This window comes from Pygocentrus nattereri, chromosome 20 (genome assembly GCF_015220715.1).
Source record: "Pygocentrus nattereri isolate fPygNat1 chromosome 20, fPygNat1.pri, whole genome shotgun sequence".
Classification (NCBI taxonomy): domain Eukaryota; kingdom Metazoa; phylum Chordata; class Actinopteri; order Characiformes; family Serrasalmidae; genus Pygocentrus; species Pygocentrus nattereri.
In genome coordinates this window covers 33,734,497-33,760,231 of record NC_051230.1, presented here as the reverse complement: position 1 = coordinate 33,760,231, position 25,735 = coordinate 33,734,497, and the positions used below count along the sequence as shown (strand labels likewise).

The window sequence follows — 25,735 nt, the reverse complement described above, 5'->3', positions numbered from 1 at the left end:
TTTAGTTTGAAGCTGACAACACATTACCTGCTGGCTGCTTCTGCAATTGTTTACTACTTTGTTTTGTGTGGGTCTGTTTTTATTGTAACACCAGTTTGTCGATTTTCTGACCCTAAACTTCACCCTAAAAAAGCGGTCTGTGATTGGTTGTTTTTTGTGTCAGTCAGATTCCTGTCAAAGTAGTTTCTTTGCCACGCTGGCTGTGTTTGCATGCAAAGATTTTTGCCAATACGATTGAATATATTCGGATTACAGATTCAGACTGAGGTGTTTATGCTCACTCTGTTCAACAATCCGATGGAAAATCTTCGTTTACATGCTCACTACAAGTAATCCAGTGCAAATTGACGAGCATGCCTGGAGTAAAACATGTCAGTCTCCCTGGAGATTCAGGAGTCTGGCTGGCAAGACTAACCTGAGCCAAACCATTAAGAACACTATATACCTGGTGCATAGAGATAAAATGGAGCACCTGTAGATTTGAATATGAATCTGGAGCACAAGGGCCAGTTTGAGAAACCTGCTTTAGGTAACAGTATAGAGGAATTAGCAGCAAAGAGAATGGCCACAGAGTGGAGCTCAGAGTTCAGACTATCAGATAATAAAGAACAAGATTGTTCATGACTTACAGTATATACTGTAAAGTTTACTCTACCTATACCTGGAATGCATAATATAAAAATAGGTCAGGAACATTTTTATCAGACAGTCCTCAGTTTACGCCACGTTATCCACCTTTTTGAGAAATCATTTGTTGTGAAATACCTTTCAGAGCATCATCAGGAAGGCGTGAATGTCCACATGTAGGCCACGTTCCTTGTTAGACTGTGTAAAGCTTATTCACATAGAACACGGCAGAGTGTTTGTGCGGAAGGTTGGAAGCTTTTTCTGCGGAAACGCCTGCTAGCTCATGCCATATTTAAGAGTTGTATGGGGGTTGTTATTGCTGTGCGGCCGGACTGGGATGGGGCGAGGCTGTTTGAGTGTGGGAACATTAGAGTGAGAGAGAGAAGAAAGGGTGGAAAGGAGGATGTAGCTTGGCTTGAAGAGCAGTTTCTGTACGTTTCTTCTTCCTTCTGACGTGTTTTGTTGCTTCTGTAGACATTCCGGAGGACGAGGCCCAGTACTGGACAAGAAAGCTGGAGCGCATCAATGCAATGAGGATACACGATGAGGTAAAGATAAGAAGAACGATTCATTTTCATGGTTTTCAGGAACATTTCTGTCCTCTTCCTGGACGTTACCTACCTGCAGAGTTCAGCTTCAGCTCTAATCGGACATCACAGTTGCATTCGGTGTTAGATAGGAATTGTAGCCCTTTAAGAACTGGCTTTACAAAAGCACATTATATGGATTAAGAATATATATTTACGTATGTTCATTGTTTTGAAGCTGTGTTCATGATGAAGCATCCAGGAACATCGGTTTTTAAGTGTAACGTAATGAAAAAGGTACAACCCTGTAGTTTTTTGTTAATTCAGTTTGGTTGCAGGTTCACCGACGAACGCAAACATAAATCCTTCAAGAAACATCTTTATCTTTGTTGCCCCCTGCTGATGATTCTTGGTTATTGCAAACAGTGTCAGAAATGGATGGAACAACCACATGACTCGAGCACAAATATGAATTTGATTAGGTTTACCATCGCAATAAAAAATCGGTAGTATTTAGAAGTTGAATTGTCTGTGTTTTATATTTTCTGTTTTTCACAGTATCCACTGCAAGATGAAGCTCAAAGAATGCCAATGGCACCCCTCCCCTCGCAGTGCTGTGAGTATAGTGTCTTCATTTGTTTAGTATGAGGGTATTTGATCATGTTGATATGGTATGAGGGTATTTGATCATGTTGATGAGGGCGAAGTTTCCTGAAAGCACGTTGAAGGAAAGATGATTCTGTAATGACAGCGTGACAAGCATGACACTGAACTTTCCACCAGCTAATGCTACAGCTGGGCCGATTTTTAGCCCTTTTTTAAACGATTTGGCCCTTCTGGCCACGTTTCACAATTTGAAATGATTGTGCAGGTCAGAGGCAGTTGCCTCTGTCTGGTATTTGGGGTGTGACAGGAGAAACGAGTCAGTGTCTGGAGTGGTCATAGACCTTCTGATATTTTAAACATGTTTAATTTTTACGACTCTGAACATTCACAAGTCCTGAAGTGTAAGACGGTCAGCACTTAAAGATTCAGACAGCAGCCAGCAAGAGAGAACAAAGGCGAAGATGCTTTGTATTACGTGATAACCGGCAGGAGATCTGGGGTTTGAGTGCCTCTTCATAGTGGTGAGGTGTTTAACGCGACAGGGCTGAGTTCGAGGTGTGGATTGGATACACTTGTGAGATACTGATGTGTGCGGTCTGGTGTATATTCAGTGTTATTGTATAGTGCAGTGGTCACCAGCCCTCCTCTTGAAGATATGCTTTCCTGCAGGTTTCACTTCCAGCCCAAATTTAACACAGCTCATTCAGCTGACCAAGGGCTGCGTCCAGAAACTTGTGCTACTACTTGTCCCTGACCCTGGAAGACAGGAAAGGAGCAAGAGGAATGGATTATATATTGGGGAAATGAGACAGTTGACCCCTTTCAGCGACATTAAATTTGATGTCAACTACTGATGAAATGAGTTCGCCAGAAGCACAGGTGAAAATCTTAAGGTCACTTACCTTAAGCTGCTAAACAGAGCCTTCCTGTTTACCCTTATGGCCTATCTGGGCGTGTCTGCAGTGACACAGTACAATCGCTATAAGAATTCCTGGGTAGCATACATTGGTGTATCCTCCGCTTGAAGCTACTTCGGCAGCTTCTCCAGCCTTCTCTCGTATTCAAGACTGTCAGTGAGTTCAGCCAGTTTCCAGGTCATGGAGGAGAGGCGGAGGATCTTTCAGGATTTCTGGACACAGCCAAGGATTTCTGAAGGCAATAATTAGGTAGATCAGGTGGGGTTGAGCTGAAATCGGCAGGAAAGTAGATCTTCAGGAGCAGGGCTGGTGACCACTGGTCTTGTGTGTGCTCCCTAGGGTAGACTGTATGCATTGTATGCATCTATTAAAGAGGCCAATCCTGCAGAATTGATTCACAGATGTGTCATCATGTGTAGTCAAGCTGAACTTAGGCTTATATTAGGTCTTTACCACTATTCTGCTCTCATTAATGCTAAACATTAGAACTGGCTACACAGCTAACAAAACAATACTTGTGTCTCCCTCTAAAAAGTTTAGGGCACCAAAGTAGAACTTTTTTGTTTACATGAGTTCCATGACGTGTCCCAAAGACTCCATTCACTGCTTTCTTTTGTTTACATTTATTCACCTCAGCCTAACACACACAATCACATTTTGCTCATTGCAGCTTTATGGTTTTGTAAAATATAAAATCTTTGCTGTCAGCTTAAATAATTACGATCATCTCAAATAATTGTGAGCGTTTTAAATAATAAATAAAAAGAAAAACACAAGAAATTCTATAAAAGACATTGTGTGTGTGATGCTCTCCATTTTTTTGAAGCCTGTTAGGATGCTAAAAGTTGTGTAGCGGAAGCCCAGCTTTAGAAAACGTGCCCTTGGCATTATATAATCACAACATTGTATGGATTATTTTGTGCTGTTTTATGGGTTACAGCTATTCTTTCTTTTAAGGATCTGAATGTGATTTTCAGTAGGTCTAGGCTAAGCAGGCCAACAAGTTTTAGCTTTTCTCCAAAAAGGATTGTAGCCCTAAACTTAAAACTCTTTCCTTTAGACATCGTCCTGTATAACTGCGAAAGCAAGAAGGTGCTGTTTTCCTGTACACATCCAGAGGATGTGCCCCCTTTTTCCACATAGTTTTATTTAACCACTGGAGGGCAGCATAGGGCTGTTAGTCATCAAGCCTGCTGTAAATATTTAACCTTTTCACAGCGACTTCACTTTAATAGCCTGTCACATTTAAACTTAGTTTGACTTTTGGTTTGTTTCTACTGTATCTCATCATTTAATCATGTATCTGAATTCAAGATGCCCTTGAAGGTTTCTTTCAGTTTTTGGTTTGAATACTTTTGAGAATAATTTGGCTTCTATGAAGTATTTACAATTCAATTTTGAGACCTTTATCTGCTATTTGTTTTCTCTCTATTGTTTTAGTTTTCCCCTGAATGTGATGTCGTGGTCATCTGAACATTCACTAGATACATTGGCCCAAGTTGTGAATGCCTGGTTCTTTGTTTTAATTCATGCAACTTCCCTTCTCATGCTCAGGCAGCTGGACTTACTTTGGATGGAGTGAACAGCAGAGTATGTACTTCACAAAGTCTGTCCTTTAGTCAGTTCATCCAAGGTCACTCTGTTGGTGTGCCATCCGTGACTACTGCACTTGCTGCCAGTGGCTCCCAAGAAGAAAAAAAAAAAAGATTTCACATAACTCACCGTCTCTTTCATTCTTCACTTTTTTTCACACTCACTACATTACTAACAGCTATGCATGACTTCTTACTAACAGATCACCGGCTTTTTTTGTCCTCTGGCTAAATCAATACCAGTGTTGGAATATTTAAAATAAATATATAACAGTTTACTTTCTAACCCAACTCAATATTTTTGGCACAAACGACGAAATACTTTTTTGGGGCCACTCACTTTACAAGTTCATTCGAAACTCAGAGACATCATCAGCATGATCCCAGTCCTAAGCATGGAAGCACATCTGAAATGCCAGCTTTGTTTTTTGTTCATTCTTTCTCTCTTAAAAAAGGATCTCATGTTCATTTGTAACATCTGGTTACATCACTGTGGTTTGCATTTTAGAACATTCAAATGTGATTGACAGTGACAGTTTTCTGTCAGATAAATGCAGTTAGTCTCGTTTATGTATGCGGTTCTAGCTCTGGATGACCATGATAGTGCAGTGGACGACAGAGACAGCGACTACCCCAGTGAGGCAAACAGCCGTCCTCCGCGGTACCACACGACAGCCCAGCCCAATTCCTCGGTACACCAATACCCTATGGGCCGACGTTCGCATCACCAAGCTGTGTCCAAGGAGTCTGGAACAGATTCAGTCCACAACTATGAACTGGACTACAGGGAAGGAAGGGGCCCTAGGTAGAGATGCACAAACAGTTTGCAAACACCTCACAAACATAAATCTGAAACAGAGAATGATGGCTATGATACAGTTAAACTTATAATAGGCCTCATTTCTCATTTCTGATGTTTTTGCTCTATGGGTTTTCTCCACACAGTTCCCCCTGTGCTTGCACATACTTGTACTATTATTTCATTATTTTCTTTATTGTTTAATTTTAAGTCCATGATTTATTTAATTATTTTTTGCTTTATTGATTTGTCCATAATTTGTTTTATGTGTTTCTTACAATTTCTTTACTCTGCATTTTCATTTTCTTCCATTCTTTAATGCATCACAACTTACACAACTCCGACAGACATTCAAACAGTAGAGGTTCAGTGAGGATTATACCTGTTGATTCGGGCATGGGGGTTGAGGACTGGGAGACTAAATACAAACTCAACGACAACATCTTGGATGACTACCTGGAACCAGAGCAGAAAACCTGGGATGATGATGATGAGTCAAAGGGTGAAATTTATCGCATCGTAAGCAGTCCTGCTGATTCTAAAGGGAGCCGTTTTTATCAGACAGTGGAGTGTGATGCCGTAACGCCAGAGACTGAAGAATATGCTGAAGCAGGGAATTCTATCAAGAGATCCGGTCTGGGAAGTGGAGATGTTCGCCTGGTTTATAAAGAAGCAGGAAGCTTTGAGGATGAAACCTCTCCTCCTGAAATATCCATTATCCCTTCAGTTAGGCAGGTTCACCAGCAGAATGCAGATGGAGCAGCATATAAAGAGGGTCTCCTGTACAAGACAAGAATGTGGGCAAAGAACTCCTTTGAGGACACATTGGAGAACTATACAATTTATCGGGAAGAAGAGGAAGCCAGGATGAGAGCAAGAAGTGAGTACGGGTCAGTAGGATCAGATGAGATGCAGTTTTCCCTTGGATCTGAGGAGGAATTGGACGACATGACATTTGTTGAGGAGGACGGACAATATGAGTATGATAGTTACTACAATAGTCGAAGATATATTTCTTCCTATGGTGAATGGACACACAGTTATTATGAGCGAAAAGGCATTGTTAGCACTCGAGGCACAGATAGTATGTTGTCACCAGTGGAGGAACCAAGTGATGACTATACTGATACTATGAACGAGCTTCAGAAAATAGTTGATACAGTGTCTGAATATCTTGCTGGGAGAGAGGAAGAGATTAGTAAGTATGAAGAAATGCAAAAATCTGGCACAAAACCAGAGACTAGCGACAAGGATAAGGACAACAAGCTCAAGTCAGATGAGGTAAAGGAGGAAAATGCAGTTGAACAGGGCATTACAGGAGTGAAAAATGCTGTGAACTCTTTGATTAGCTCAATTGCAGGCAACAAGTTAACAGCTGAAAGCACAGAAACCACCGAAACAACAGCCACAACAACACAATCCCCTGCTCCTCCTCAGCCAGAGTCTGGCTTTTCTAAACTGTTGTCCTTCATACCAAAATCAAGTGGCAGTCCAACTCCTGTTGCAGTCGTTCCACCTGCTCATCAAGAGCCTAGTGCAGATAAGAAATTCTCGCTGCAGTCACTTCTGCCTTTTCAGTCATCAGAGCCCAGCTGTCCAGCTAGTGTGGTATCAGGAGCTGAAGCTACTGAAAGTTTGTCCAGTGGTACTGAGCCTCAGGGATCCTCTACAAGTCAGCCGCAAACAGTGGTTGATTCTGTCTTGGGAAGACTGAGTCCCTTCAGGCTTTTTGACAAACCTTCAGGTGAATCAACTTCACAACCAGCATCACCAAACAGGTCTCAAGGAAGTACTGAGACCAAAGAGGGCTCAATAGATCAATCTAAAAGTTTGTCATTAGAGTGGTCTGGCTCACAACATGAACACCAGTCCTCACTTGGAGGCTCAGGCAGTGGATCAGTGGAACTACTCCCGGAATCTGAGTCATCAGGAGAAATACCTGATGTCCTTCCTAGAGAGACTTCTCTTAAACAAGGAGAAAGTAAAATCGAAGCAAATCCACCCACTCAAACTCAAGCTGATGACACTGGATTTTTCAGCCCTTTCAAAAAGTCGCTTACCTCTTTAATGTCAACAACACCTGCGCCTGCCGACAAACCAGTTGACGGTTCAGCTACCCCATCTGTGTTTTCCATATTTAAACCTTCCGAGGTCCCTAAAACAGAAGATGCAGCAGCTGCTGCTGGCAGCAAATTGAAGCTTCCTTTCTTTTTTTCGGGTACTCCTGCCACATCTCAAGCCCCAAAGCAAGAGGGTGGGATGCTGTCTGGGTTCCTGAAATTGGCAACTGGTGAAGATACAACCACTTCCCAACCAGCTGCTACATCACCTCTGACAAGTCGTGCTGCCCTGCTGGAGAGTGTACCAAAGGGGAATTCAGATACAGGATGGTTTTCTAATCTTTTCAGAGCACCTCCAGCTGAATCACCAAAGCAACAAACAGTGACACCAGCCCCATCAAAACCTTCATCAGCCACAAAAAACATACCTACTGTTGTAGTTGCACCTGAAAAACCTGAAGAAATTGAGGATGCTTCTGCAGTGTCAAGGGATGTAGCACAAGAAGAATGCCAAGATGATACAATAGTAAAGCCTGAAACTGATTCCCAATCTGATAAACAACCTAATATTAAGTCTGACACTAAGAAAGAGCCAAATGCTGCAGTACAGAGTGAGACGCAAATAGATACTTCATCTAATACTGAGGTCAAGCCTCAAGACCAGACACAGACAACGCCTCAGGAACAGGCAAAACCTCAAACTGAACAGGCATCGTCTAAGGCCCAGGGCTTGTTATCAGGACTGCTACCTGGTGCTAGCAAACCTGATCAGCCTCAACAAGGTGGGCTGCTCTCAGGACTCTTTTCGTCTGTCACTACAAATGAAAGCCAGTCTCAACAAGGCACCACATCTCAATCAACAGGATTATTTTCTGGGCTTTTGAAGATGGCTACTCCTGAAAGTGTTGATACAAGTAACCAGCCAGCAGGGACACAACTGGAGCCTGTCCCTTCTGGAAACCTGCCCAGCAAGCCCTCTCCAGCAGGTGCTGACAAACAACAACAAAAGGCTACTGTACCTCCCCAAAGTGGTGGGCTTTTATCTGGGTTATTCAAATTGGCCAGTGACACTATTTCAAACCCCTCAGGTACTGCTGCCCAGCAAGCACCAGGGCCTCCTAGGAGTCAACCTGACCAGAAGTCAGCAACCACTGAAGAACTCACTCAAGGAGTAAGGCAAGGTGCTGCACCACCTTCACAACAAGGTCTCTTGTCTGGACTTCTGAAATTGGCAAACACTGAGAATGTTTCTGCAACTGGACATGCAGCCCAGGCTCCACAGCAGCAACAGCCAGGCACCTGTGATGGTCAGCAATCAAATCAACAGCAACAGCAAACAAATACTCAGAGTGAACCACCACGACAGCAAGGAGCACCAACTCAAACTCAGTCTGGAGGACTATTTGGGGGACTTCTAAAATTGACAGAGAGTGCGCTTGCACCATCAGGGACACAACAGACAAGTGATGTGAGCAATCGGTCTAGTCAACAATCAGTGCAACCACCACCTGCAGCTCCTGCAGGTGGAATGCTGTCAGGATTTCTGAACAAGATAGCTGCAACTGAGAATATATCTCAGCAGCATCAACCCCCAGCTGATGGTCAGATGCCAAACGAAGGCCCTAAACCATCACAACAGGCTGCCCCTTCTCAGCAAGGAGGCTTTCTTTCAGGTTTATTTGGCATCAGCAGTCTGGAGGTCAATACTGCCAATCAGGCATCACCTCAGAATGCTAAGCAACGTGGTCCTACTGGGCCTGGTAATCAACCTAACGTACAGCAGACCAACAGGCAAAATCAGGTTCCACCTCAGCAGGCCCAGGCAAGTGGCCCAGGTGGGATGCTCTCAGGCTTGTTTAATAAAATTGCAGACACGGCTGCTGCCACCTCTCAGGTTCAACCGTCAGGTCAGCCTGGCCAAAATCAGAATGCACCCCAACAACCTCCTCCTGGTCAACAGGGCGGTTTTTTATCTGGGCTATTTTCCAGCAATAATTCCCCAGCACAACAGCAGCAAAATCCTTCTGGGGCACGAATAAATCAAAACCAGCAGCAACAGGGCAACAGACAGCCATTGCAGAGGCAAAATCACATCCCTTCACAGCCAGCTGCAGCACCAGAGCCTCAACAGGGAGGTCTGTTTTCTGGTCTTTTAAGTAAATTGGCATCAGTGGATACTCCAACTCCACAGTCTGGGGCTGGAGATCAGCTGAGTCAGCAAGCAAAGAAACCTGCACCTCCAGGGCAAAGTCCAGCTTTAAGCTCGCAACCTCCTCCACCAAATCAGTCTGGGGGAATTCTTTCTGGGCTTTTGAAAATAGGGGCAGATACATCAGGTCCTAAACAGTCCTCTGGTGGACAGCAACAGCAGCCTTCACCTAGTGCACAGCAGTCAAAAAGACAGGGTCCACAAGGACAAAGTGGTCCACAAGGAGCAGCGCAGCAGCAAGGTCAGTCTGGAGGCCTGTTCTCCAGTATTTTCAAAATGGCTACTTCAGATGAATCCCAACAACAGCAGGAACAAGCAAATGCTCAGCCAGGTGACACATTTACACAAGGTGTTGTTACACAACAAAATGAATCTGGTGGCATTTTATCTGGATTTTTGAGCAAACTTACCACATCAACTGAAGAACAGGTAATTAGCCAAGTTCCTGCTGATCAGAAGCCACAGAAACAAGAGAGACCTAATGCTAAGATTGGTCAAAATCGGCCACAGATTCAGAGAGCAAAGCCGGTTGAACAAGAGCCCACTCAGGAGGGGGGCAATGAAAAGGAACAAAAAGCTCCACAGCAGAAAGGTTTTCTGTCAGGATTATTCAGTAAGGGCTCAGAAGAGGATGCTTTATCTAAGCTGAAGGAAGTAAATGCTACTCCTAGTGTTGGAACTGGTACACCTTCTGGCATTTTTAAATCAGGGTCCACCGACAGTACTAGTTCAGCAACAAATAAGGAATCAGAGAAGGGCTTCCTTAGTCGACTCCTCCCTAAACAGGTTAAAGATGAAGCAGCTTCTCTTGTCACCAGCACTTCTGGATTGGAGCCGAGCACATCTATTAGTCAGACTCAACAAACTGCAACTGCCAACCTGCATCCAGCAGTGAAGTCTACACAACAGTACATGGAGGAAGTCCACAAACTTTTGTATGGGACTGCAAATGAGTATGGGTATCAGGATTTGTTGCATTTATTTGCTGAGCATGGTGTTATTCCAGCAGAACTGTATGAACACCAGTGTCTCATAGAAGCACTTCTTTGGCAGCAGCTGAATGATTATACCTTATCTGAGGCTCTGTCGGTAGAGGCTCGAGAGTGTTATACAGGTAATCAAGAAGGTGTGCTATTAAATAATGAAGCAGTCATAGAGGAGCCTGGATGGTGGAACCTGAAAAATATAGATCCCAGACAGTTCCACATACCCTCACATCCCTGGCGTGATGTAACTAGCTCATCATTTCATAATGGCCTTCCACCAGCAGATAGAGAGGATACTGTTATATTTGACATGAGTAACAGAAATAGAAAACCCTGGAGCAGTTGTGATAATCTGGACAACTTTAGCAGCCAAAGAAGCAGTAAACCATGGATTGAGAAAGACTCTGTTATTAACCTGTCAAGAGGGTCAAGGCCAGCAAAATTAACTCGCTGCCAGTCACTCTCTGACTGTAGTACGTTTGACAGACCTACCACGAATAACAAAGACAGACAGTTTGACACGACATTTGCCATGAAAATCATTAAACGACTTACATCCAAGAAAGGTCCTGTGGATTTGACGCCAGGTGCAGTTGACCTCAGTAGCACTGCTGGCCACAATGGGGATTTAGAAGATGACAGGCTCTTTGAAGATTCAGAATGGTACCAGCAGTGGCTTTTGCTTTTGGAGCAAGGAATGTGGTGGCCAGCTGAGGCTGGTGATTGTGGATACTTCATTTATGCAGATGAGGAATATATTTATTCACTGCTGACTGACCGGGATGGCAAGCACCTTTATGCATATGCCACCGCTGAGGATAGTTGTGTTTTGAAACAAATCACAGAGAACATCTCCAATATGCTGCAGAAAAAGGATGATCCAAAAGCAACACTTTGCGGATTTAAAATCCCATTAGTTAATGAAGATGAAGCACTTGGATTGTCAGGTCAACATCAAGCATGTTCTTCAGTCCTTAGTGCTCCTGTTGATCTGTCTTCAGCTCTTCAAAAAGGGGACAGAATTATGAATATGAATTTCGAGCGGTTCTCTCAAATGTTTCAGGAGTCCATAGGTGCACAAACAGAACAGCCTGTGGACTTTAGTGTGCATAAACTGAAGAAAGTAAAAATAGGTGTGAATGAGCCAAATGAAATGTATCTGGAAGAGCATCTCGAAGCATCTGACCTTACAAACAAAACCAAAAAAACAAATCATGGGGGACCATACTGGAAAAATCAGGGAATTAAAGAACTTTTCCCAGAAGCGTCTGTCACAGGTGTGTCTTCTACTGTAGCTGGACACACTTCACCAGTGGCTTATAAACAGAAACCTTCAATTCCTGAGATTAAGATTGCACATGTTGATGATACAGCTGTTCAGCAACAGAGAACTGAAGGTAATCAAAAAGCAAGCTCTATTTTGTCAACTGTTGGTGGCTTTGTTGGCAAGAAAAAAGATGCTGAACCATGTAAAATAATTCAGACATCATCAACTACAAGCACATCCCCATCAATTTCTAAGAGCATACCACAGCTTCAGACTGCCTGTAGAAAACTTCCTGATGTTCCAGTCTCATCCTCTAGAGCGTTAACTACATCAGTTAGATCACTTTCTGGAACATCAGGGAACATAGTGACACAAGCAAATGCTCCGATTGTTACAGCCTCCTCCTCCTCTGCATTGCCTAGGCCAAGACTGGGAAGGCAGCCATCATTGTCAACACAGTCCTCCACATTACTAAAGACATCTAGAGTTGATGGGGCGCAGAGTTCAGTGCCCTGCGAATTACAACAGACTCCACAAGTAGTCATACCAAATGAAAGGAGACCCTTGCCACCTCCTCAGAATTTACTGTATAATAGGCAGGCACTAGACTCTCTCCTTTCTAGTAAGCCAATGGATTTCTCTGAAGCTCTAAGGAAAAAAGATATTTGTCAAGATAAAAATACTGCAGTATTGTCACCGAATGTGTGTAATGGTATGCCAGTTGAGGATGTATTTGACTTTACCAAGTCCAAAAAAGTTAAGAAAGAACAGCAAACAACTGATATAGGTGTTGATCTGACAGTAGAGATGGAGGAGATTAAAGAGATAAATATGACATTTCCAGCATTAGAAGTTACCATTCCCTCTCCAAGAATGTCTGAAGTGCCTCTGATGACTGTTTCTGCGCCTCCTTCACCAAGCGGATGGACCCGATACTATCCCCCAGATAGTGGAATGCCAAGCCCTGATTGCAGGACTGAGCAACAGACATCCACATCCCCTGCTGTGAAATCCCAACCTGTAAGGCAAGGCCCAGTGGAGTTGTCTCAGACAAGCACATCGCCTGAAATCTCTGGCAGAAAATCCAGCATCTCTGCAAAATATTCTCCAAAAGCAACGGTAGAATCAGTCATGGTTCAGTCTAGTCAATCCAAATCAGACAGCGGTAAAGACCAGCAAGTATTAGCTGGGCTGCCCTTAAAAATTGCAACTGCAGATCAAGTGGCTTTATCGTCACAGCCTACAAGCTTTGAAATCAGATCTGCAACAATAAGCCCAAAGTCAAAAATATCTGCTCAAAATAAACAGACTAGCCTTACACGTCAGACCTCTTTTTTAAGTGAATCCATGAGAAAAGTCATATCTTCCCAGGCATATTCTGACAGTACTGCGCCAGCAAATTCCATAAAGGGAACACTGGATATGTCTTCAAAGTCAGTGTTTGGACCATTGGATAAGTCAATTGATGAAACCAAAGCTATGCCACTTGTAAGGAGGAGACGAAGCTCAGTTGTAGACATCACTGATGATTCTTATGGGGTGCCTCTGATTGTAGAACCTCCTACATCAGAAGTAAAACGAATTCTCCCAAAATTCCAGTCACAATCAGATGCCATGACTAGTGAAGTTCCACCACTTAAAGCTTATCACTTAAGCAGGCAAACCTATCAAACCTCAACAGCTCTGTCAAAGTCTATGCAAACCACACTAGACATGTCTTCAAAACCTGTGGAGGAACCTGGGGTCCCTCCAAATGAAGCAGTGTCACTTGCGAGGAGAAGATCAATATCTACTTCAAGTGTTAATGAAGAGTTGAGTGGGGTGTCTTTGGTTATAGACTCACTGAGACCCAAATTAAAACCACCTTTTAGAAGATATCAGTCACAACCACAAGCTGAGTGTTCACACAAAGTTGTGGACATAAATTCTCCAAAAAGCTCTGTTTTACATTGCCAAAACACTCGTTACAGTAGGGCTACAAGCCTTCCTGTACAGTCTTCTCAGCCTCATCAAACTGCAACAGCTCCGGCAAATGCCATTAAAGCCACATTAGATATGTCTGCAAAATCAGTCTCTGACACAGCTGAAGGACCATTGTTCTCCAACCATGAAGCATTACCACTTGTAAGGAGCATCAAGAAAGCATCTATCTCAGATGCTACAAAAGTAACTGTTGGTCTTTCTTTAGTTGTTGGGCCTCTTACATCACCAACAAAGCCAGTAGAAAAAATCAGGGAAAACCCACAACAAATAAAAACACTGCACAAAAGCCCTGTATTAAATAAGCAAACCCTTGTTGGCAGCAAGCCCACAAGCCTCTCAGTTCATGAATCTCAGTTCAAGCGAAGCACACCAGATCCAGCAAACACCATTAAAACTACTGGAGACATGGTATTGAAAACCACAGCACAGCAGAAAGCACCCACAGCACCAGCTAACTCTGTCAAAGACACACTTGACATGTCGCCCAAGTCCTTGTCAAAGCCATTAGATGGCTCAGAAGATGTATTTGAGTGTACACACTCTGGCGTGATCCCACTTATAAGGACTAAGTCAAACAGTGATGCTCAGACATTACAATGGTTTGCTGGTGTACCATTAATTGTACAGCCTCCTAAACAGCTTGCGCAACCCAGCACAGTCCCTGATACTTTCCAGAACAGCTTAGGTCAAGGACAAACACAAACCCCATTGGATCAAATCTTACCAGGGATATCATTGGCCTCAAGTTCAATGTCATCTAGTGCCCAACCAGTTATTCCACCCTCAGCACCCGCTAACTCCATAAGAAGCACCCTGGATATGTCTCCAAAAGCAAACCTTAAGAAAAATGAAAGAATTCCTCAAGTGTCTTCTGGTGAAATAGTTTCTCTTGTTAACACAAACATACCTATTAGTAAAAAAATCAGAAAAGATTCCGTTGGTATTCCATTAATTGTTGAGCCTATTTCAGCTTCTGAGCACGTCACTCCAAGACAGTCACAGACTGTGAAAGTAATGAGTAGAGACAAACCACAGCTTATGCTTAATGGGTGCCACACAACAGAAATGAATTTGTGTCAGCAGATAACTACCTACCACAGAAATAGAGTTCTCGCCATTTCAAAGGAACAAAGTGAACTGCAGCCTCACAACAAACCAATGGACTTCTCAGTTAAGGTTTCACCCTCTGAACACAATTTAGTGTCCATTACACAGAATGGACAACCTATGGATTATACCAAGACTGAGGAGGACAAATCAAGATATAAAAGCAGGCATCACCAAAGCCTGAGATGCTCCAGACCAAAATCTCATATTGGGGCTGTTGATTTAACAGTTGACCCAGTTGTAGAGATAAATGCAAACAGACGAGTGAATGAGATTACAGATCTTTCATCTCCAAGGACCTTTCTTCCTGCTCACTGCATATCAGCACATGCACCCTCTGTAGCACTGGATGAGAGGTCAAGCTACACATTATCAAAACATTGTCCCAAGCATCTTGAAAGATTAGACGTAAGCTGTTTTCATTCACAAAGGAGTTATCCAGATATTCATCCTGCAGCACCAGTACAATCAACAGTTCACCTTAGAAGAGCTCCTGATGCACCTGAGCAGTTGAAAAATCAGTTTAACAAAGTTGATTTACAGTCACTTACAGAATATGTGTCTGTGCCATCTGTTCAACAAATGAAACCTAGTCAACCCAACAAACCAGTGAAACAACTGACAGACACAGTGCATGCTTTTTCAAGCAATACTGGAAGTGTCACACATGACTCTCTTCTCCCACGAAAAGACAGTGTTTCATTGAAGGCGGTGATAGTGGAACAGCCCCCTCAGTCTATACAACAGACTCAGAGTATTATTCATATTCCAAATCACGGGTCATATGCTGCAATAAACAATTCAGTTACCCCTGTATTTACTAGTCAAGGAAGTGAAGATAACCAAGTCCCATCAAATAGGCCACTGGCAGTTTCAAGACCAAAAAGTCTTGTCAAGCAGTCAACAGTGGAAAGTTTAGGAGAGGAAAGTGTCACTCAAAGTGGGTTTTCTATTCCTAATGCACAAACTCACGTTTCATATGTTCAAAACGCAAGTAAAGCCGGAGAGCATACTCCAGTTACTTATGTAACTGTTCAAAACATATTCTCTCAGACTAATCAGGGACAATTATCCAATAATGTGAGCAAAGTTTCTACCTCTATGCCTGTACCTCCTCCTTCTGCTGAGCAGAGATCAGTTATGTCTCAAGACGTTGGAATCACTCAAGTTTCCACATCTCCAATAAGCTCAGTTTTTACAGGCCCATCTCAACCAGATGAAAAAACATCATTGTCGATTAACACTGCCCTACAAACTCAAATATCTTCAAGTCCAGCTCAACTTGAAACTGCAAACACCACTAGATCAGTCAGAGGTTTGATATCAATGTTTGGTAGTGTAGGATCAATAACAGTAGAGGCTAATGTCCCAGAAAGATCTGAGGGAATTTTGCAAAGGAGAGGAACAATTTGCAAAACAACAGTGCATACTGTGCAAGACCAACAAGCAACCCCAACTATACCCCATGCTGTGACCCCAAATACAAGCACATCTGTTAAGGCTTTGGTTTCAATGTTCAGTGAAGTTACTTCAACTACTGCTCCAGCATGCACCACACAATCCTCCATGGCATTTACTCCTACAGAACCTCTTCCAAGTACAGCATATACTGCTCCAACTCCCATGGTATTTCCACCACTTGCACCTCTTCCAAGGCCAGAACAGGTAGCAGAGCCCTCTAAAACATTTTCTCCTGTTGAGCCTCTTCAAAGTCCAGGGCATGGTACATCAACTACTATGGTACTTCCAATAGCTGCACCTTTTACAAGTCCAGGATATACTACTCCACCTTCTATGGTATTTCCACCACCTGCACCTCTTCCAAGTCAAGAACAGATAGCAGAGCCCTCTAAAACATTTTCTCCTGTTGAGCCTCTTCGAAGTCCAGGGCATGGTGCGTCAGCTTCTATGGTACTTCCAATGGCTGCACCTTTTACAAGTCCAGGATATACTACTCCACCTTCTATGGTATTTCCACCATTTGCACCTCTTCCAAGTCAAGAACATACAGCAGAGCCCTCTAAAAGACATCCTGTTGAGCCTTTTCCATGTCCAAGTCAGGTTGTGCTTCCTCCAATGGAGTTTTTGCAAACTACGCCTCTTCCAAGTCCAGGATATACTACTCCACCTCCCATGGTATTTCCACCATCTGCACCACTTTCAAGTCAAGAACATACAGCAGAGCCCTCTAAAAGATATCCTCCTGTTGAGCCTCTTCCATGTCCAAGTCAGGTTGTGCTTCCTTCAATGGAGTTTTTGCCTGCCTTGCCTCTTCCAAGTCCAGGATCTATAGTCCCTCCTCCCATGGTATTGCCACCATCTGCACCTCTTTCAAGTTCAGAACAAACTGCACAACTTCCCATGTTTTTCACAACAGAAAAATCTCTTTCAAAAAAAGAACAATGTATTTCTGAACCATCATCTCAGATCTTGGCCTCAACAATAAGTGGGAATGCTTCTCAGTCACCTAGTATCATCATAACACAGATAGAGCAGGAGTCTCAAGGACCATTCACAGTTACCCTCTCAGAGTCTAAGATTCCTAAAAAGGAGGCTGTCTCACTGGTAAGTACAGTGAGCCCTGATGCCTTTCCACAGCTGCCTTCAAGTACTTCTCCCACAGAAACAAAACTGAATGATTTAATGCCAGTAAGTGTTGTCAGCATTTATTCATCAACTCAGTCTACAATGTCATATTCAGTTACACAAATTCCAGAACAGATATCAACCACTTCTGTTAGACCTGATGAACATAATCCTAAAACCAGTTTACAGCCTTCCATATCACAAACAGCTACAACTCATGCTGCAGAACTTGCTTTAAAGCCAGACATGCCTGAAGGCAAGAGTGCTGATTCAGATATTTCTCCTCACATGCAATCTACTGTATGTTCTGTTTCATCTGAGATGTTATTCCTTGAGGAAGTACCGTCTTTTGCTACAGTTTCACCTGCTGAACTGAAGGAGGAAACTCTAAGCTTTACTGGATTGGGCCCGAAAAAGATGCTAATTCCTCAGATAATTCTTTCAGAGGCGAGCAGTCCAGAGGAGGAATGTCCTAGTGAGGACGAGATTTTAATGAGTAAAGCTGGTGAACCAGAGAAAGACAATTCTTCTGTGTCTTCTACTGAAGAAGTCTTTGAGGCTCTCACTGAATCTAGTCAAAGTACAAAACCAGACACCAGTCTGGAAAAGAATGAAGAAGAAGACAAAACATCAGCTTCACACGTGGCATCTTCACAGGCAGCTCAGAGTCATGTAGATTTAAGCACTAAATTAACTATTTCAGAGACAACAGAATCTCCAAAGGCTTCTACAGAGGCGTTACATATTAAATCAAAAGAGTCTTCTGCTTCACTAACTGCGAAAGTATCAAACAGTGAGGAACAAGCTGTCTGTTCCTCAGTGGACCATGATAGTATTTCCCTTAAGGATAATACATTCACACATCCTAAGCCAGTGAAAAAAGAGGCACCACTGTCAGATGAGTCTGGTTCAATGTCCATTTTTCAGAAAGATGACAGTTTGGCTTTTGGCTCCACCACTTCCATTACTGAAGTAGTACTTTCTGATCCGGAGGTTTCTAATATAGAAGCCAAAGTCAAGGACAAGATCCTGACTTTTCAGAACTCTGATGCAACAAAACCAAAGGAAGAATCCAAAGAGGATAGTGAGGTTACTAGTGTTTATAACCCAGAACATCTAACTCATAAGGTAAAGGATTTGCCCTTCACAGAATCCTTTGAATTACAAAGACCTGAAAAGGTAGTCAAACAAACAGAGCAAATACCCACCGATCTTAACACCACACCAGTCATGTCCAGTGGGGACCAGCTGTCGATCTCAGAAGGACTGGAAGCTGAATTACAAAAAACACAATCAGTAGAAACTCCAGTGGCAAATACAGAGGCATTACCAAGAGAAGAAATATCTGTCAGTCATACTGGACCACCTAACACTGATGCTGAGGAGCAGTCTAGCAAAGGTATATTCTCACTGTTTGGTGGTTCATCTTCTGCACTATCACAGACTCAGAGTGGATCATCCATACTTGGTAGCATACTACCTAGCTCCTCAACTGCCAAAGAAACACCTGGCACAGGTCTGTTCTCAATGTTTGGTGGTGGTAGTCCTCAGTCAACCTCAGCACCTACACCTAAAGAAGCACCTGGAAAGGGTTTGTTTTCAATGTTCAGTGGAGGTACTACTCAACCACAATCTGGCTCACAAGGTCCACCTGGATTTGGTTCAAGGTGTCCACCAGGATCTATACCAAGAGGAGCACTATTAACGGGTCCAAGAGGAACACCAGGGTTTGGTCCCAGGGGTGCTCCAGGGCCTTGGCCTAGAGGTCAATCAGGACCTGGTCCAAGAGGTCCCCCTGCTGGAGGCCCTCCACCTAGGGGACCTCCACCCAAAGAGTCTCAAGGAAAAGGACTGTTTTCTATGTTTAGTGGGCCTACTCCGCAGACAGCTCCTGCTGCGACAGCTCCTCCCAAACCACCTGCTTCTGCGTCTTCAATTCTTGGAGGCATCCTGCCTGGATCATCCTCACCAAAAGATAATACTGGGTCTGGTTTGTTTTCCATGTTTGGGGGACCCAGTGCTCAGTCTTCCCCAGCTCAAACTGTTCCTGCACTAGCAGAAACTGCTAAGAAAGAGCAGACAGGTAAAGGATTACTTTCTATGTTTGGTGGGCCGAGTCCTCCAGAATCTTCTGAGTCGGAAAGTATGTTCAAAGTTGCTTCTGTGTTCTCCCTAGGAGGAGGTTCAGACAAACCGAAATCTAGTGGGTTCGGCCTTTTGTCTTTCATGGATGATAAGAAAACTGGTGAACTCAAACCTGAAGATACAGCCACTCCAAAGGAGGAATCTTCATGTAGCAAAACTTGTCATTCTCTTGTGGCTGATGGAATCAAAGATGTTACTCCACCATATAAGAAAATGGTAGAAGCTGGACAAGATCTTCCAGATGAGCCTGTGTCTGCATTTAATGAAGAACATGTCAGTACTGATGAATCTCTCATAACAGAGGATGCTGGGATTGCCGAAGACAAAATCTCAGTGCCAACTGAACTCACCCATCATCAAATAACGGAGAAGCCAGAAAGTGAACCCGAAGCTTTGACACATCCACCTGAAGAACAGCCTCAAGAACAGCCAACTTTTGAAGCTGAAAAAGCACTTGTTGAACAAATGAACACTGATGAAATTAAGAGCAGGGAATTAGAAGTAGACACCGACAAAGAAACTGGTAAATCAGCTGATTCTTTAGAACCTGAGAAACATTCAACTTTTGACATGGTACAAGAACCTTTTGCACCATTACATCCTGACCAAGAACTGGAAGTGCAGAAGCTATCAGAAGCTGACAAACCTTTTAAATCTGAGAAAATTGCAGAGCCTGAGAAATCTTCAGGGCCTGAAAAACATTTGGATTCTGTAAAGCCAATTGAATCAGAACAACTTGTAGAAGTAGACAGACCACCGGAATTAGACAAATCTGTGGATTCTGTGGGTTCTGCTGAAACCGATGAAGTAGCAGAGATTGAGGTGCTTGAGGAATCAGGGACAATAGAAGAAACACAAAAACAGGGAGAGGTAGAGAAAAATACTTCTAAACCAGACAACAAGGGTGACCATACCAGGTTGAAAAATGAACCATATGAGGTTGAAATCAAACAGCAAGATGAAACAGAAAGACAGTCAACAGAAGGAACAGTTGAAGCAGGCCCAGAGTCAGAGAAAAGTGGCTCTGGAACAGACAAAGATGCTGACCATACCAAGCTTCCTAAAAAGGAAATATGCGAGAGTCTGCTGGAGAAGGTGGGTGAGAGCAAACAACTAGCCAGAACAGAAAACCAGTTAACAGAACTAACAGCTCAAGCAGGTCCAGAGCCACAACCTACTGCCCCTATTCAACAGCAACCACAGTCCACACCAAGAATCATAGGACCTCCAGGACCTCACCCAGGGTTAATTGGCCCTTCAGACCAACCTAGACCAAGAATGCCAGGGCCAACCGCCCAACCAAGACCTGTAATGCAAGGCCCTAGTTCTGGAATGTCTGCTGAACCAAGACCTAGAATACAAGGCCCTAGATCTGGGATGCCTGGGCAACCTAGACCAAGGATGGTTGGACCTCAGAGGCCCCCTGAGCCTGCTGGATTTTCTGGATTTATGTCTATGTTCTCTGGATCAAGTACTTCCAGCAAGCCAGCAAGCTCCAGTTTCTTTTCAACTCCCCAAACATCATTCTTCAAGAGCGCTACAGCTACAGGTCCTCAGCAACAACAAAAGACCTCATTTTTTAACCTCCCCACCAGCCTACCCACTGGCCTTCCCACAGAGTCCCTGACAGGTGATCTGTTTGGCTTATTTAAAGGAACAGATGCTGTTAAACCAGAGGAGAGCAAGTCTGCAACAGAGACATGCAAGTCTCAGACTGAGAACCAAGCTGGCACAAAAGACTCTAATGAGCCAGGAAGTCCTGTTGACAAAAAGTCAAGTACAGTAAATGAACCTGAAACAACAACCTTGCCTACTGAAAAACAGGAGCAAGATCTGAGAAAAGACAATGAAAGTGTGGAAGTGTCCAAGAAGCCCAACATTATGTCTGCTGAAGAGGCAAAAGATAGAACCAGTGAGATCACAAATGTATCCACTGAACAAGAATCTGAAAAAGGGGTTTTGAATGAGGGGTCTAACGTGGCCATAAAAGAAGAACCAGAGGAACCTGTAATGTCTCCAAAAACGATACAAATAGTAGATACTGAGGAGACACATCCAACTTCACCTCCAGCTAAGGGCATGTTTGATTTGCCAGGCCTCTCAGCTCCCTCCTTTGGAGGTCTGTTGTCAGGTGCTGCTGAGTCAGCAAAGCCTTTCAGTTCTCTGTTTGGGTCCTCCACCCCTGCTTCATCAAATGATAGATCTCAACAACAACCTGACTCAGGAGGTCTTTTCTCTGGTTTGAAAGGCCTCTCTGCTGGTCTCTTTCAAGAGGAGAAGCCAGCAGCCACAAAGGAGGAACCCATGTCTGCTGCATCTATGTTTGGGAAGAAAATAGGCTTCCCGTGGCAGAGTACACCACCTCAAACACCTCCTGCAGTTGTAACAACACAGCCCGAACCAGCAGATTTGAAAACCGATGATGATCACGAAGCACCAGAGACCGATAAATTATCACCAGAATCAGATGCAACAGAAAGTGCAGATCCAAGTGATGTGGAGGGACAAAGTGACATCTCTTCAGATAAGCAGCAAAGTTTTGACATGGGTGCAGAAAGCCCTGTGGTATTAAAGCAGGACAGTTCCAGCCCTGATGACAAAACACAAAATAAACCCCAGGCTAAAGTTGCTCCACCTCCTGAAGATAAGGACAAGGATGCTACAGATCATGGACAGCTACCAGAGAGCCATCTGTCAAAAGAGCTTGACAAAAGGCTAGTAGGAATATGATGAATAGTTGTGCTGAAGCTGTTTATCCTTTACTGTAACCCCTGTCCTTCACCTCATTGTGCTGTAGTCTGATTTGTGTTAGCTCTGTTAGCCTCTCCCTTTTGGTATTGCTTATAGGTGGCTATAGATTGATTGAAATATGTTGGTTATGATGGTAAGATAAAATGATATTTAGAACAGAAGGTGGAAAACAACATTTTTCTGGTTAACACAATAAAATAAGTTCAAACACACACTGATAATCTTTATGTTCAGAGAAAAAACAAATCCAGCGGAAAAGTTTCTGAGGCCAAAAAATAAATCATTTACAGAAGGTCTGTTGCCCATGGGCTAGAGTAGAAACACTCTAAGTGGCATTGATGGAAGTGCAGTCTTTATTTATTAGTTTTCCTCTAGTATGTGTGTGGGTTGTTTCCTTTCAGGTTGCCTGAATTATCCCTTCAGCTCCAGACAGTTTGTTTACATCAAGAGAAGGATGAGAGATTTATGCAGTCAGGAAAGTGAGAGAGGCGTCGCCTATGCTATACGTTTAAGGAAAAGATAATGGCAGAAGTAATTTTGCCAAAAGTAAAGGATGGTAAATCACTGGAGTTCAGCAGGGCAGATGATGGTACAGGACCTGCTAAAACACCAAACATACCAATGAGGTCCCAGTCAGCTTTACCTTTAGTGTAAAATGCTGATGTAGAGTGTTTGTATGCATTGCAAATAGTAGTGATGCTTTGTGGCTTTCCTTTATCTTTGCACCTGTTTTTATTCCCTTGATTTGCTTATTCCTAACATCATTCTAACTATTGTACTTAGCCTCCATATTGACCTCAAATGTACTCCATTGTAACCCAACCTGATTCGAACTGATTTAAAGCTATTCCACTGAGCTCTGCATGGTCAGACAAAGCACCCAACTGCCTGAAATTACTGGTCAACATATGCAAATTTAATGCAGTTCATAATTACCTTCCATTTAATGAACACAAACCAAATAATCAGGTGTATGGAGTGCTTGAACTAATACCTCAGTCTAACACAGCCCTCTGTGGAATAGCTCTGGCCTAAACCTCACTCTAGCTTTTCAGCCCACACTAGCCACAAGGTTGTGACCTCCTGTGTTTCCGCATCCTCAGCCCGGCGGACAGCTCACGGTTTGGGTCGTCTGGTAACCTCAGCCAGAGCAGCTCCCAGTTCAGCTCTGAACCAGAGGAGCGGAGTGACCCAGACACCAGGTCTAGACCTCCTCTTAGAGCCCAACCTCAGCTATCCTCAGAGGATGCAGAGAAAGGAGAGCGAGAGATACAAACGAGTGTGGAGAAAGAGACGGAGAAGGTTACCCTGCCTGCCAAGCCACTTGCTAATCAAGAGAAGAAGTCAGAGAGGTATGTGAGAGGCTTATTACTGGTTTCCATGTAATTACCCCTTTTGTTATGTTTAAAAGGATGTTAAATTAAGCGTTTAAGCATTAGATTGTGCAGCATCAACTTTTGACAGTATATAAAATTACACACTAAATAATCAAGATGGCTCAATTGCGTGTAGTTTTAAAGGCATTTTATCCCTTCATTTTCATTTCTTGGCCAAGAAACTAAGATCTAGTGTGTAATTTTTCATTGTAAGATTGATGATAGTATATAAGATTAGTCAACTTAATAGTCAGTGTAGCCAGTCCTCAGGTTCCTCCAGATGGTCTGCATTTTTGCTCCAACATGTAGAAAAATCTGGACTATCTGGTGGCCGTGCTGGGAACCACTGATCCCATTTTGCTTATTTCAAGAAATAATGCAGAAGTATTTACCAGCAGATTCAGATAGTTTCATTAGATAAATTGGCTAGACAAAAATGTTAAAAACAGTTTTATAATGAGACATATTTGATAAACTGACCAGATTTGAGAGAATATCAGCTATTTAGGGATCAGGCATTATAACCATCCTATCCTACAACTGTCCTTATATCTACACTCATTGTCCATTTTATCAGCTATTCATCACTATTTTACCATCATCAACTTTCCATATAAACTCAGAAGACTCGTGTAGGTTCTCTGATGGTTCTGGAGGGTAAATAAAGTGTCTATATCTGTGTTGTAGTCATGGTGACCCCTGGTTCCCGTCACCACCACTGTAAAGACGTCTGAACAATAGTTTTTATCCTTATTTATATCGTACTTGTTCTTGGTCATATTATTCACATGGACATGTAAGTGAGTAATTTACATATGTTTTGAATATTTATGATGTAAATATATGTAACTGTGAAATATAAGGACACAGATCAGGCATAACATTCTGACCACCTCCTCATTTCTATGCTCATTGTCCAGTTTATCAGCTCCACTTACTGTATAGCTGCACTCTGTAGTTCTACAGTTACAGACTGTAGTCCATCTGTTTCTCTGATACTCTGTTACCCTGTTCTTCAGTGGTCAGGACCCCCATGGACCCTCACAGAGCAGGTACTGTTTGGGTGGTGGATCATTCTCAGCACTGCAGTGACACTGACGTGGTGATGGTGTGTTAATGTGTGTTGCGCTGGTCTGAGTGGATCAGACGCAGTAGTGCTGCTGGAGTTTTTAAACACTGTCCACTCACTGTCCACTCTATTAGACACTCCTACCTTGTCAGTCCCCCTTGTAGATGTAAAGTCAGAGACGACAGCTCATCTGCTGCTGCACGGTTTGTGTTGGTCATCCTCTAGTCCTTCATCAGTGGTCACAGGACGCTGTTGGCTGGATATTTTCGGTTGGTGGAATATTCTCAGTCCAGCAGCGACACTGAGGCGTTTAAAAACTCCAGCAGCACTGCTGTGTCTGATCCACTCAGACCAGCACCACACACACTAACACACCACCACCACGTCAGTGTCACTGCAGTGCTGAGAATGACCCACCACCCAAACAGCACCTCTCTGGGGTCCTGACCGCTGAAGAACAGGGTAACAGAGTATCAGAGAAACAGATGGACTACAGTCTGTAACTGTAGAACTACAGAGTGCAGCTATACAGTAAGTGGAGCTGATAAAGTGGACAGTGAGCGTAGAAACGAGGAGGTGGTCATGATGTTACGCCTGATTGGTCTATATTGCAGTTGTAATCTTAATAATGATGGTAATTCTGACTTCTTGTTGTATCCAAGTGCCGTCATTGTGTTTGAGGCATTGTTTTACTCTTGTTTTTGTTTCTCTCCTACGCACCTCATCCTCAGTCCTGGGTCTTGTTTTGTTTTTCTTTGCTCAGTTTCGTCGGGGTCAGATCTCCTCCCATTGCTCTCTCCCGCCTCCGCTGGCTGAAGGCCATCAACAAAGTCAGGGTTCACCTGCACCAGGTAGGAGAGAGAGAGCCTTCTCTGTGTTATGATACTCAGTCCTTTTTTCTGTCTCGTTCTTTCTATCATCTGCTTTCCTCCTCACTCCTCTTTTCATCATTGTGTTTTCTCCTACGCTTGACCTGGCCTGGTTGTTTGGTTGATTGAAGTTCTGCTTCGGAAAATGTTAACAGATTTTCGACCAGATGGTTTTCTCTGATTCTGTTCTGATATTGCTAATCGTCCTACTCTGTCACTGCTCGGTGCCGTAACGACTTGATTATTTGTTGAAATATTC

The 25,735-nt window shown here is 43.3% G+C and overlaps 1 protein-coding gene across 2 annotated transcripts in view; it reads left to right on the top strand.

Moving 5' to 3' along the window:
- LOC108415385 (protein unc-13 homolog B) overlaps positions 1-25,735 on the top strand; it is a 177,711-nt gene that overhangs the window by 37,625 nt on the left and 114,351 nt on the right. Inside the window, exons 6-11 of one of the 2 annotated variants that reach the window (XM_037531696.1) lie at positions 1,102-1,175; positions 1,713-1,770; positions 4,232-4,267; positions 4,855-5,074; positions 23,266-23,514; positions 25,371-25,458. In XM_037531696.1, the coding sequence (XP_037387593.1) occupies positions 1,102-1,175; positions 1,713-1,770; positions 4,232-4,267; positions 4,855-5,074; positions 23,266-23,514; positions 25,371-25,458 (725 nt within the window). The remainder of the gene's footprint in view (positions 1-1,101; positions 1,176-1,712; positions 1,771-4,231; positions 4,268-4,854; positions 5,075-23,265; positions 23,515-25,370; positions 25,459-25,735) is intronic. The other variant, XM_037531697.1, reaches the window with a different exon arrangement.